Consider the following 15102-nt stretch of genomic DNA (forward strand, 5'->3'; position numbering starts at 1 on the left):
CTTGTTTCATCTCGTTGTAAATTGAAAATCCTCCGAGCTTTGAACGTGTCACAGCCGAGTTTTCTTCTTCTTTTTTTCTTTTTGATCTTTTGTTTTTAATAAAACAGAAGATGGAAAAATGTGATTTCACTCTTCTTTCACTCTCAGTCTCTAACCAGGTGTGTCTCTCTCATGTTGTCAGACTCTGCAGGTGCTGGTGCACGGCGAAGGCCCCGACGTGACGCCGGTCAAGGTGCTCAACTGTGACACCATCTCACAGGTCAGTGTGTTTTTCCTGCCTCTTCTCCGGTCCAGTTTTCACCTCCGTGTCGAATATTTTTGCTTCATCTGCTGCAAATTTTTCTCATTTTCTGGTTCCACTCGACCCGAACGTGTGATTTTCCAACATAAATCCGAAGAACGTGAAGCCGCTGAACTCGTTTTCTGTCGTTTCACGGTTTTATTTTGGTTTTGAAGCTGATTCACTGAACATGTTTTGAGGAAAACTTTGCAGCAGATCATATTTAATGTGAGAAATTAGTTCATTATAATTTAATACGTTTATTTATTATACTGTATGGAGCTTTAATACAAACATCTACCTTTATTTTGAAAGAGCTTTAATGCAAACATCTACCTTTATTTTGAAAGAGCTTTAACACAAACATCTACCTTTATTTTGAAGGAGCTTTAACACAAACATATACCTTTATTTTGAAGGAGCTTTAACACAAACATCTACCTTTTGAGGAAAACTTTGCAGCAGATCATATTGAATGTGAGAAATGAGTTCATTATAGTTGAATACGTTTATTTAGTCGTCAGTTAAAATGTGAACTTCCTGTTGTCCAGGTGAAAGAGAAGATCATCGACCAGGTTTACAGGAACCTGCCGTACTCACAGAGGCCGAAGGTGGAGTGCGTCGCTCTGGGTGAGAAATATCACACATATTGTTATATTGATAATATTTAATGCAAAATAAATGAGTTTGCAGTCACAGAGCAGGAGTTTGTCTCCCCCTGCAGGACTGTGGTGGAACTGCAGGTTCACAGTGAAATAAACTGGTTCATTCAGATTCATATTTATGTGTAAAACTGATTCAAATTGATATAAATTGAATGAATGAATGAAAGTTTCTTTGAACATGGAATAAAAAGAACAGAATAAAAACAACAAACAAACGACAATAAATACAAGACAAGACAAACACAAACAAGACTTAAAGCAGAAGTAAGTGGTCCGGTCGTTTTCGCTAATGCTGCGTTCCAGGCAGGCTTTTGAAATCGTAAATTACAGCTTCAAGTCACAACTTACGACTTTGTAGCGTTCCAGGCAACCCACTCGTGTTTTTCCGACCTGTTTTACCGGTGAAAGTCGGAAAAATACGAGTTTCCTTGAACGCACCATAACAGTCCTCGTCCCTACGTCGCCACATTCACGGCGTCCCTTGGCTGCACACACAGCCCTGCATGCCGTTCTCTCTCCTCATTGGATAAGAACTGTAGGATACGAGAAAAGTTTTCTCCTCGGCTCAGAGCAGAGCAGAGTGACTGACAGACCCGTGTTTCAGTCCAAACACTCTATGTAAGTGATTGCTGTCGGAAGATATAACTATTTAAGACTTATATTAACACAAATATATCACTTACTTCTGCTTTAACACTTATTTATGTTCAAAAGGAGTGGGAAGAAGCCAAAGCTTATTAAATCCCACCACTTCTCCCTATGTTAATTCAATATATTGTAATAAGTTATATAAAAAAAAGCAATATCATACAATAATATATATATACTGTATATACATTTTATTGTAAAAAAGGATTGAATTAAAGGGATAGTTCACCCAAAATTGAAATTTCACTCATTATCTACTCGCCCTCATGTCGACTAAGGGCTGGGAGAAGTTTCAGAGTCCTCCGTGGCTTCTCTGAGTTACAGGGGGTCTCGGCGTAGCAGTGTATGTCCATATAACGGTTGCAAATGGATACCAACTGTCTTCGTAACAAAAAGACACACCAAAAAACATCCAACTACCTCCATGCTGCTCGTATGTAATGTCCGTCTTGTATTGAAGCCCCGACATGAGAAATTGCCCCGAAATAAATGAAATAAGTCTATTTTTCAAGCTTGTTTGTAGCAGAAGCTCCTCTTCCTGGTCCATCCAAATCAAGACGGACATTACATACGAGCAGCATGGAGGTATCTGGATGTTTTCTGGTGTGTCTTTTTGTTACAAAGACAGTTGGTATCAATTTGCAACCGTTATATGGACATGCACTGCTACGCCGAGACCCCCTGTAACTCAGAGAAGCCACGGAGGACTCTGAAACTTCTCCCAGCCCTTAGTCCACATGAGGGTGAGTAGATAATGAGTGAAATTTGAATTTTGGGTGAACTATCCCTTTAAAGTAGAATTTATATGGATGTATTTCACATTATACATCCTCCTAATGAAAATGTGCAGGAAACAAATTGTGAGGAATGAAGGAATTTGTTTTTACTCGTCTTTTATTAATCAACACTGATAAAACTGAAACAAACAGTGAATCAGAACACAGATAAAGGATCAGGATGTTTTCTGCCTCCGTCTCGTCTTTATAAAAACACAATCAGACCCCGTTGACACCTTGTTGTTTGTGTGTCTGTTTGTTTTCCTGCTGCGTCCTCAGAGTGGCGTCCCGGCTCCACGGGTCAGATCCTGTCCGACATGGACCTGACATCCCAGAAGGAGGGACGCTGGAAGAGACTCAACACTCTGGCTCATTACAACGTGAGTTCATCCTCAGCAGCATCGCCGTCACGACACGAGTCACGAGTTAAATTACGAGCTCTTCTTCTTCTTTTTCTTCTTTTCTCTGTCACATTAATCCTGTCTGAATCAGGTTTAATTAACTCCTCTTTATTTCAGATTTATTCCCTAATTGTGAAGTTGAAACTGGTCTCAGCTCAGTGGAGACGTTTCTGCAGCCAGATGTTGAATATTAAAAGAGAAATGAAGAAAACGTTTTATTTCATTTTACTCATTAATTTAAGATTTAAATTAAACCTCGAACATTTGGGCCTGAGCAGTTTAATTTAAAAGTTTCTTGTTTTTCTAACCAGGTAAAAATGTTAAACTGATTAATATGATCAGGAACGTAATGTTATTTTATTCTTTACCTTGAGTTTTTCATTTTGAGCTGAAATTAATCAATTATTTAATATGCAAATGTTATAAATATGTACATTTATTACATTTCCTTGTAGGAAATACAAATAAAAACATATAAACAATGACAGATATATGTCATAAACTCAGAGAGAAAATAGTGAGCACATTATAGTACACAGTAAATGCATATAAATTATCTATATTATTTTAATAAACTTGCATATACACATTTTATATATTAGAAATATCTGGTTGTAACATATTATACCTAATACAATATGATCATAAAGCTATTATATGTGCTAATATATGTACAAATCTTGCTATATGTGTTTCATGTATGTTATAAAGTTATATTCAGAGGATGTTTATACGCTATGTGATAATAGTTACTATCTCCTTATAGGTCATATATACAATATAAATATAATGTTTTCATATGAGAAAGGTCAAAACTGATCTGGTTCCAGTTTGAGGATTTGAATCGTTTTATTATATATATTTTAAACCTTTAAACTTTAAACTGAAACAGTTCGGGGCTGAATGAGCTCAACAGTTTGATGTTTTTTAATCATCTTTGTCCCTGAGAGTCGAGCTCAGAGTCGTGGAACTGAAGTGCAGAGAAATGTCGAGTCTCACGAGGCCCCGAGACTAAAACAAACTCCCCCACACTCACACAGCTGCTCTGACATTTACAGGAGGAGACGGACGGACAAACTCTTCACTCACTCTTCTTTTCCTTCTTCTCCTCCTTCTTTCCTTATTCTTTCCTTTCCTGCAGGTTCGGGATAACGCCACGTTGGTTCTGTCCAGAGTTCTGCACACGCAGTCGTTCCACCAGCACCAGGACAGCTACGAAGAGAGTGCGTACTCCAAATTTTAATTTCAAATTTTCAAAACTTTCTCTTTAATAACTTTCCGCTTGTGAAAAGATGAAAAAATAGAAATAATACATTAAAAAAAAACTTCAGAGGAAAATAATGTTAACTTAAATCCAGAATTGATCTTCGGTCTGATGTGAAAACTTTCAGCTGTGATTGAAAATGTTCTCACGGTAAAACTCGACTCTGAGAAAGAATATTTTACTATTAATTCACCGAGGAAAAATGACAGTAAATCTTCCACAGATGAATATCTTTTAGTTTTTCATCATGGTATTCACTCAAATCTGCAGCAATTTTTTAAAGAAACTCAAAAATGTAACACAGATTTCTACTCTAGTGATGTTAATCTGATTATAATGAAACATATTTGACCTCATGTGGTCATTTTTAATCAGTTTAATGAACTAGGAAACACTTTTAAGGCTTATATATTATTTTTTAAATTATAATTGTGACATAATAGCTGTCAGTTAGTCATAACAAGGATTTAATGTGTTTCTTCTCCGTCTGTCTCAGAAAATGCCCTGCTGGAGGATGACAACACCTTCCACCTGGTGCGACCGGCCGACGAGATCGAGGAGGGGAAGTCGAAGAGAGGAAGCATGAAGGACAAGGCCATGACCAAAGCCATCACCGAGATCTACCTGACCAGGCTGCTGTCGGTCAAGGTGAGAAGAGAGAGAGAGAGATAAAACAAATCCTGCAAAGTGTTGGATGGATGTTTGGGTCCAGTTGTGACATCACAAAGTGACAGGAAGTCCCGACGGATGGTTTTAAGGCTCAGTTTCTGAATACAGGCTGTGTGCATTTCTCTGTGGACTGAGGCTTTGATACTTTTACAGTATTAATATAGAACCTAGAGCTGCTTTATAATCACACTACACATGGACATCTACCTTTATACTGTATGGAGCTTTAACACAAACATCTACCTTTATACTGTATGGAGCTTTAATACAAACATTTACCTTTATACTCTATCGAGCTTTAATACAAACATCTACCTTTATACCGTATGGAGCTTTAACACAAACATCTACCTTTATACTGTATGGAGCTTTAATACAAACATCTACCTTTATACTGTATGGAGCTTTAACACAAACATCTACCTTTATACTGTATGGAGCTTTAATACAAACATCTACCTTTATACTGTATGGAGCTTTAACACAAACATCTACCTTTATACTGTATGGAGCTTTAATACAAACATCTACCTTTATTTTGAAGGAGCTTTAATACAAACATCTACCTTTATTTTGAAGGAGCTTTAATACAAACATCTACCTTTATACTGTATGGAGCTTTAATACAAACATCTACCTTTATACTGTATGGAGCTTTAATACAAACATCTACCTTTATACTGTATAGAGCTTTAATACAAACATCTACCTTTATACTGTATGGAGCTTTAATACAAACATCTACCTTTATACTGTATAGAGCTTTAATACAAACATCTACCTTTATTTTGAAGGAGCTTTAATACAAACATCTACCTTTATTTTGAAGGAGCTTTAATACAAACATCTACCTTTATACTGTATGGAGCTTTAATACAAACATCTACCTTTATACTGTATGGAGCTTTAACACAAACATCTACCTTTATACTGTATGGAGCTTTAATACAAACATCTACCTTTATACTGTATGGAACTTTAATGCAAACATCGACCTTTATTTTGAAGGAGCTTTCAACTTCAACTTAAACTTAAACTTCAACTTTAAACTTTATTGTCCCCAAAGGGAAATTCATGTTGCAGAAGGGCAAAAAACACAGAACATATAGAGCACATCCACACAAACTCTACACAACATTGAACAACATTGAATGGCAGTACCCCAGAGGGCAAACTGGGAGCTGTTCCATACAAATAAAATAAAATAAATAAGAGTGTATCATAACTATTTGATTTGGCTTTTGGCAATCTGAGTCTCCTTTATACTGTATGGAGCTTTAACACAAACATCTACCTTTATTTTGAAAGAGCTTTAATACAAACGTCTACCTTTATTTTGAAGGAGCTGTAATAAAAACATCTACCTTTAAACTGTATGGAGCTTTAATATAAATGTGTGTGTGTGTGTGTGTGTGTTACAGGGCACGTTGCAGCAGTTTGTGGACGACTTCTTCCGCAGCGTGTTGTGTTCGAGCTCCGTCGTTCCTCCGGCCGTCAAGTACTTCTTCGACTTCCTGGACGAGCAGGCGCTGCGGCACGACAACGTGGACGAGGAGACGCTGCACATCTGGAAGACCAACAGGTTATTAAAACACACACACACACACACACTGCAAAAACTCAAAATCTTACCAAGAATATTTGTCTTATTTCTTGTCAAAATGTCATTTCTAGTCAAAATAAATCTAATTATACTTAAAATAAGACTCATCACATTAAAAAGTAGCTTGTTTTTAGACACTTTTTACTTTTTTCAAGCAAATTTTCCACTTTAAATAAGTCAGAAAAATCTGACAGTGGAGCAAGTTTTTCTTTCTTATTACAAGCACAAAAAACCTGCTTTCACTGGCAGATTTTTCTGCTTATTTCAATTGAAAATTAGTTTGAAACAAGTTATTTTAAGTGGAAAGAGGTTAGTTTTGACTAAAATTGAGACATTTTGACAAGAAATAAGACAAATATTCTTGGAAAGATTTTGAGTTTTTGCAGTGCACACACAAACACACACAGTACAGATGTGAGAAGTTTATTTCCATCTTGAGGGAACTCGTCGTCGACTCAGAGAAACGATGAGCGACTGAAACCTGTGATCAGAGTGCAGGTGAAGCAGCAGGTTGTTAAGTGGGAAAATGTGAAAACTCCTCTTCTCCTCCTCCTCCTCCTCCTCCTCCTCCTCCTTCTCCTTCTTTTTTTGGCGCCGAGTTGCGTTGATCGTACTGTCAGCGAACGCCTCCCACCGGCTTGACGTGCGACTTCTTAAACTGATCCGACGTCTGTCAGCGTCTCTTCAAAGCTCCTCTGAATCTCTGCTGGAGATACGACCTGCACCGAGAAATAATTACACCGCTGCTCAAGCTGTGTGTGTGTCTGTTTGTGCATGTGTGTGTGTGTGTGTGTGTGTGTGTGTGTGTGTCTGTGTGTGTGTGCATGTGTGTGTGTGTGTGTGTGTGTGTTACACCTCATCGACTAAACTAGAGTGTAATTATGTCCTCGTTACTGCTAAACCTAGACAGCCGACCACATGAAAGCCTGATTTAATTGGCAGCCTGTTATCAGGAGGACGGATAAACGATGACAGCAGAGACGAATGAGGAAGGAGAAGTAAAAAAAAAAATAAAAAAAAGAGAAGGAGAAGTAAAAGAAGAGGAGACAAAGATTTTCTTTTTCTCCAGCGTCGTCTCTTCTGCTTTCAAAACCGGCCCTGAGCTCGGCCTGTCAGTCATCGGGAGGAAGACACTCGCACGCAAACAAGTTGGACAATGAAATATTCATCACCGGCGGTGCTGAATTATTGACGAGGGAGGGGGGGGGGTGAGGGTCCGTGGAGGTGGAGGGAAGGAGGAGGAGATGAAAGGATGGAGGGAGGAGGAGGAAAGAGGGAAAGTGTGTGTCAGCAGGTGTTTAAAAACAGGCTGAAACTGACCAGAATACTTCAAGAGGAAGAGGAGCGTTGTTGTGCTTTTTGTTTTTATTTATCAAAGGGATAGTTCAACATTTTTTAGCAAATTGTCCCATTGCCATAATCCCTATAGTCATAGCAGTAGGTTCGTTACCTTTAATTGTCGGTGCAAGCTATTTTTAGAACGGCGGAGCAGAGCCGTGAGCTGCTCAGAGCTACGCTACGGAGGCTCATGGGATTTCTTGGTTTCCCTCATCAAACTCATCAAATACACAATCCAACAACTCCAAAACGCTCTGGTGGACAAGTTGTGACCTGCACATTCACCACGCTATGAGATAACACAACGTTACCAGACAGAGTTGTTTTAGAGGTAAATGCAGAGACTGCTTGATGAAAAACTGTCCCTGAAGGCAACGTGCATCAACTGGTTTTGCATGAATTTCCCTCTAAAACAACTCTGTGTGGTAACGTGTTATTATCTCATAGCGTGGTGAATGTGCAGGTCACAACTTGTCCACCAGAGCGTTGTGGAGTTGTTGGATTGTGTATTTTATGAGTTTGATGAGGGAAACCAAGAAATCCCATGAGCCTCCGTAGCCTAGCTCTGAGCAGCTCACGGCTCTGCTCTGCCGTTCTAAAAATAGCTTGCACCGACAATTAAAGGTAACGAACCTACTGCTATGACTATAGGGATTATGGCAATGGGCCAATTTGCCAAAATGTTGAACTATCCCTTTAAAGAATAAAACACTGCAGCTTCAGCAAAGTGATAAAAAGAAGAAAAAAAACAAAATTAACAAACTCTTCCTGCTCTTCTTCTTCTTCTTGTTCAGTTTGCCGTCTCGGTTCTGGGTGAACATCCTGAGGAATCCTCACTTCATCTTCGACGTCCACGTGACGGAGGTGGTGGACGCGTCGCTGCACGTCATCTCTCAGACCTTCATGGACGCCTGCACCAAGTCGGAGCACAAGCTCAGCAGAGTCAGTGCTTCATGTCTGTGACTGTGTCTGTTATTATGATGCTAAAAGAAAAGTTTTACAAGCAGCTTTATAGGGGTTTGTTTGAAATGGATATCACACATTTGAGTCTAATATTATCAAAATTATAACAGAAAAACACTTTTTAAAACATATTTATTTGCATATTTTTTTATTTATTAACAATTAATTGCACCAGTAACTGTAGTTATTCTATATAAATCACAAATTCCTTGCATGTTTTTCTTTTTAAATTTGTTCTGAATGTACCTTAAAGGGATATTTAACAAGTGTTGGTAACACTTTATAATAAGTACACACTATTAAGCATGAGTTAAGCATTAAATACTGAATTTATCATTTATAACACATGAATACTCATTAGTATGTAGTTTATAAACAGTTAAAAATGTTTTACTCATCATTTATAAGCACTAACTGTGTTTATAAACTACATACTAATGAGTATTCATGCATAAAAATGAAGAATTCAGTATTTATTAAAGCTTAACTAATGCTTAATAGTGTGTATTTATTATAAAGTGTTACCAAGACTTGTAAAATATCCCTTTAAGGTACATTCAGAACAAATAAAAAGAAGAAAAGTGCAATGAATTTGTGATTTATAATGAATAACTACAGTTACCGGTGCAATTAATTGTTAATATATAAAGAAATATGCTAATAAAAATGTTTTTAAAAGTGTTTTAGTTACATACTAATGAATATTCATGCGTTATAAATGAAGAATTAAGTATTTATTAATGCTTAACTAATGCTTAATAGTGTGTACTTATTATAAAGTCTTGCCCAAGTGTTTAATAACGGATGAATGTGCAGCTTTAACTTTATTTACAAATGGTCCAGAAACCCTCAGGAGTCCTCACTGCATTTGAGAGTTAAAGAAAAAAATAAATAACATGACGGCCACTGATTCAATACAAAAAAAGGTCAATATAGCAGAGTTGAAATCCAGACATAATGTTGACATTAAAGGAAGTTGTGTTAACATTATGTTATCGCATTAACTTTGACAGCTCTAATGTTTTGATTTATTGGCTCAGTTGGGCTCCCGTAGCTCCGTCATTGTTTAAAGTGGGTTTGATGTATTTATCTTATCTAATAATCATCGGTGGAGTGTGGACAGGAAGTGACAGGAGGAGGCAAAGTTGATCCGTCGTCGTCGTGGCATTTAGCCGAGCAGCGCCCGAACACACCGGCTGCACAAGAGTTAATTACAACACTTAATCACAAACAAGAAGACCAGGACCATTTGATCATCACGGGCTGATTATAATTAACGGAGCCAGAGAGAGAGAGGGAGAGGAAACTTCTTCGTCTTGTGGTGAAATGAAAACATGTTGTAACTCCGGTGTTTCCTGTCCGACTGCAGGAGTCTCCCAGCAACAAGCTGCTCTATGCAAAAGAGATTTCTACGTACAAGAAGATGGTCGACGAGTGAGTTTAAATCACACTGAAATGTATAAAACATGAACAGATGAGTGTGTTGTTGAAGGGATAGTTCACCCAAAATTGAAATTTCACTCATTATCTACTCCCCCTCATGTGGACTAAGGGCTGGGAGAAGTTTCAGAGTCCTCCGTGGCTTCTCTGAGTTACAGGGGGTCTCGGCGTAGCAGTGCATGTCCATATAACGGTTGCAAATGGATACCAACTGTCTTTGTAACAAAAAGACACACCAAAAAACATCCAAATAACCTCCATGCTGCTCGTATCTTGTTTGTAGCGGAAGCTCCTCTTCCCGGTTCGTCAAATTTGGACGAACCGGGAAGAGGAGCTTCGAGAAGCTTCGGCTACAAAACAAGCTTGAAATATAGACTTGTTTAATTTTTTTCGGAACAATTTCGCATTTCGGGGCTTCAATACAAGACGGACATTACATACGAGCAGCATGGAGGTATTTGGATGTTTTTTGGTGTGTCTTTTTGTTATGAAGACAGTTGGTATCCATTCACAACCGTTATATGGACATGCACTGCTACGCCGAGACCCCCTGTAACTCAGAGAAGCCACGGAGGACTCTGAAACTTCTCCCAGCCCTTAGTCCACATGAGGGTGAGTAGATAATGAGTAATTGAAATTTCAATTTTGGGTGAACTATCCCTTTAATACAGATGGATGACAAGAAACAAAATAAGACAGAAGTATGTCGTTTGTAAAGCTTCACTGAGCAGTCGTCACATTGTGATAATTAGACTTAGACTCATTATATATATCAATTAAATCCGTCTAATGTGATTTGATGCAGCTTTAAAGCCTCTGAACATGAAGTTAATCAAGGATTCATTAAGGTTAATGAGTTATTTGATGAAGATTCATCATCAGAAAGTGACGATTTCTGCAAAAACACAACATATAATACAATATAAACCTTTAATCACTTGATTGATAATATTTATTGACTGTGTTGTGTTGTGTTTCCTCCAGTTACTACAAAGGCATCAGACAGATGGTTCCAGTCAGTGACCAGGACATGAACACACACCTCGCTGAAGTGTCCAGGGTATGAATCACCTGCTCAGTGTGTGTGTGTGTGTGTGTGTGTGTGTGTGTGTGTTGTAGTTTTAATGTTGTACCTGCCAACCTCCGACATTATACTCGGGAAAATCTGCATAAAATCTGCATAAAATCTTCTCCATCTTGACCAGTTACAACGAGAAAGTGGAGCTTGGTCTTGTAAATGATGAACTTATATTAATGACTTTATAAGAAATGTCTTTTTTTTTTCTTTTTTTTTGCTCAGCAGCCGAGAACTGAGGAGCTAAAATGATCCACTCACACAGAGAACAATTTTATAAACCACTCTAAATGTTGGAGTGTGTGCACATGAATATATGTAATTAAACTCTGAAGAGTCTGATTTTATGATATTGCGAGAAAAGTAAAAGGTTTCTTTTTAATCATGTTCCTGATTTTACATTTAAATGGCAGCATATCGTGATCTAAAGGGTTTTATTTTATCTGTGTTAATATGGAGCCTTTGTTTCCGCTTCTTAGCAACACACAGACAAGCTGAACACCCAGGTGGCCTTACATCAACTGTACCAGTACGCCAGCAAGTACTACGATGTGGTAAGACCAGTCGTCTCGTTGTTTAATACATTTATATAAATAAATACAGTATATGACTTCATGTCTGTACAGTGGACTTTAAAGGGATAGTTCAACATTTTGGCAAATTGGCACATTGCCATAATCCCTATAGTCATAGAAGTAGGTTTGTTACCTTTAATTGTCGGTGCAAGCTATTTTTAGAACGGCGGAGCAGAGCCGTGAGCTGCTCAGAGCTACGCTACGGAGGCTCATGGGATTTTTTTTGGTTTCCCTCATCAAACTCATCAAATACACAATCCAACAACTCCACAACGCTCTGGTGGACAAGTTGTGACCTGCACATTCACCACGCTATGAGATAATAACACAACGTTACCAGACAGAGTTGTTTTAGAGGCAAATTCATGCAAAACCGCTGATGCACGTTCCCGTCGGGGGCAGTTTTTCATCAAGCAGTCTCTGTATTTCCCTCTAAAACAACTCTGTCTGGTAACGTTGTGTTATTATCTCATAGCGTGGTGAATGTGCAGGTCACAACTTGTCCACCAGAGCGTTGTGGAGTTGTTGGATTGTGTATTTGATGAGTTTGAAACCAAGAAATCCCATGAGCCTCCGTAGCGTAGCTCTGAGCAGCTCACGGCTCTGCTCCGCCGTTCTAAAAATAGCTTGCGCCGACAATTAACGGTAAAACGAACCTACTGCTATGACTATAGGGATTATGGCAATGGGAACAATTTGCCAAAAATGTCAGAACTATCCCTTTAAGACTGTGTTCTCGTCTTTTTTTCAGATCATCCAGTCGCTGGACGAGGACCCGGCAGCCCAGAATAAACAGCTCACCCTCCGCCTCCAACAGATCGCCGCCGCCCTGGAGAACAAGGTCACTGACCTTTGACCTCTGACCTTGCGGAGGAGGAGGGGGGTCGGGACGCGGCGCTGAAAACGGCTACTAAAACACAGGATGTTGTTGTTTTTTTTCCCATTTAAGGACTCAAAAGGAGGACGACGAGCTTTGCGGAACTCTTAACGAATGTTTGACCCGTGTACGGACTTGAAGAAGTGGGAGGGGCTAGAGTGGAGCCACAGGAAGCTGTTGACCATATATGTACTGAGGAGGTATGGGACTCCAGAGGTGGTTTTTGGACAAAATGATGATGATGAAGTGTGAGATTGTGCTCAGAGTGGTGGGAAGTGAAGAGCTGATATCTGCTGCAGCTGTATGAAGAACTTCCACTTGGCATCCCGAAAAACAAACACCAAGGAAGTGGAGAGAAGGAGGGGGTGCAAAATGGTTGCAGGTGGGAGCTCTGTGAAAAAAAATCAAAGGGTTATTTTTTATTATAACGGTAGCTAGGGAGCTCGGGTGGTGTAATCCTCGGACCTATAGCTGGACGATGTTTCTGTGTTTGGCTTCTCTTCACCACAAATTTTTTGATTTTATCGCATAGAGACTAAAAGAAAGAAAGAAAGAAAGAAAGAAAGAAAGAAAAAGCCACACGAGGAATGAAGATTGAAGATTTTTTTGGACAAGTGAAGTGAAGTAAAAAAAAAAAAAAAACATTACCAAGTATTTTCTTTTTTTTTTCTTTTTTCGCCGTTTAACCCTTTTTTGGAAGTTGGGATTGGAAGTGCACAGCTTCTGGGATGCATCGTGACCACTTTTTCAATGTCTATAAACTATAGACTTACAGTATGTTGAGTTTGAGTTCCTCTTACTGCTGATCTGAGGTCAGTTTGTCTTGTTTCTGTTCTAAATGGTTATTAAAGAAATCTGATCTCATATCAGCAACAGGTAACAGTTTCCAATCCTGAAGCGTGAATGTGCTCGGATGGACTCGTTTACCTTACAGCGCGGGCTCAAATAAAAAAATAATCAACCAATGAAAACCCACTACGGTACAAAACCACTGGCCAATCAGGGCCAACGTCTTTGGTTTCGGTCTTGATGGCACAAGTGAGGGCGGAGAGAGTGAATTCAGGGTACGAAGAGTTATTTAAAACCCAAAAATCAAACCACAACAAACGCTTTTATTGTATCACATCAGATTAGCTGTAGTATATACGTACGTTTCTACGCTGATGACACTGTGCTGTAGATTCGAGTCGCAGCTGAATAATTTCATGGTGTTTAGTTCGTTTAGTATTATCCTTTGTGTGCAGGCTTTAAGCAGAGGCTTTGCATTTCCATATACAACATGAGATTTGTCTTTTTTAATGGACTGTTACAGATCCACATAGTTTTTTTTTCTTTTTTTTTTACTTTCGTCAAGTGTTAATCCGGTGGTCCACGGTGTCATATGCTGTGCATTAGTGTGTGGTAGGTGAAGACCAGCTTGCTTTTTTTACTTTCTGTGAAAAATCACGACTGCCTAATCATGTGGTCTAAACAGCCAAACACTTAAAGTGAGATTTGTTTTTTGTTTTTATACAAATGTATGATTTAAATTCTTTTGTAATACTCCCTTCATAGATATTGCTGCATTTTTTTTTTCAATTTTTCTGTTATGTCATTAGCACACGTAAGAAGAAATTACTTAAGTGTCTTTTGAAGACAGGGTATATGTGGGAAAAATGCTCAAAATAAATCTGAAATTAAGGTGGTGAAGTGTTCAAATGTATTGAATCCAGTTAATACACACCCTGTTCTCCCATCATGCATTGCTGAGTTGTTAAAAAAATATGCTGTTAATCATTGTTCCCAGGCTGATGCAGTCCGTAAATACGTTTAAAACACGCAGCTGAAAAATATGAATGTCTTCAAATCCTTATCCCTAGGAAGATTTAAAATGTGTAAAACCAAATCAAACAAAAAAATAAAGAACAATACGTTTATTTTTTATTTCAATGTGACGTGAAAATTCACAATTCAGTTATTAAAAACAAATTCCTACTTTTAACAATTCTTATTGAGTTATTTCGGTCATTACACACAGAAGATACATAGATACAATACATATCATTGTGTTTATTGTGATTCACTTTATTTCTTTTATTTGTTTTCATTTATGTATTTTAAGTCTTCCTTTATAATTGTACGAAAAATGCCTGTGTGCACATAATTTGTTTGCTAGCACCTGCAGAGACTCCATAGATATGCATGTGCCTCCTTGATGATTGCCTTCTCCTTATTCTTTCCATTAAATGTTCCATTGATGTTCATGACGTTTGTTGAATCAGAAATAGTCTGGATCAGTTTTGTTTCTGGTTTCTTTCCATAAAAGCAGAATGAGTTTTGTCTGTCAACTGTTTCGCTACAGAAATATTGGAGCGAGAAAAAGAAATTATACATAAACCATTTGATGTACGTTACAACTCTGCTCTGTAAATGAGTGAACTGTGGACCAAGTTATCAGAAAAAGAGTCTTTGGGTGAAAGTACATGATCATTTATCTTCTCCAAAAGCTACGTATTAATCATCGTCACCAGTGGCGTGCACAGGGGGGG

General features: G+C 38.3%; 1 protein-coding gene across 2 annotated transcripts in view; it reads left to right on the forward strand.

The window, feature by feature from the left end:
• Positions 1–14817, forward strand: part of LOC311006681 (plexin-B2-like) — a 236268-nt gene extending 221451 nt beyond the window's left edge. For both annotated transcript variants that reach the window (XM_083999572.1, XM_083999573.1), the window contains exons 33-44: positions 182–259; positions 832–910; positions 2649–2749; positions 3912–3993; positions 4531–4682; positions 6125–6285; positions 8439–8586; positions 9977–10041; positions 11032–11107; positions 11602–11676; positions 12449–12538; positions 12647–14817. In XM_083999572.1, coding sequence (XP_083855698.1) covers positions 182–259; positions 832–910; positions 2649–2749; positions 3912–3993; positions 4531–4682; positions 6125–6285; positions 8439–8586; positions 9977–10041; positions 11032–11107; positions 11602–11676; positions 12449–12538; positions 12647–12685 — 1146 coding nt within the window. In that variant the 3' untranslated portion in view covers positions 12686–14817. The remainder of the gene's footprint in view (positions 1–181; positions 260–831; positions 911–2648; positions 2750–3911; positions 3994–4530; positions 4683–6124; positions 6286–8438; positions 8587–9976; positions 10042–11031; positions 11108–11601; positions 11677–12448; positions 12539–12646) is intronic.
• The last annotated feature ends 285 nt before the right edge of the window (positions 14818–15102 follow it).

This window comes from Trachurus trachurus, assembly GCF_905171665.1.
Source record: "Trachurus trachurus genome assembly, chromosome: 23".
NCBI classification, from domain to species: Eukaryota; Metazoa; Chordata; class Actinopteri; order Carangiformes; family Carangidae; genus Trachurus; species Trachurus trachurus.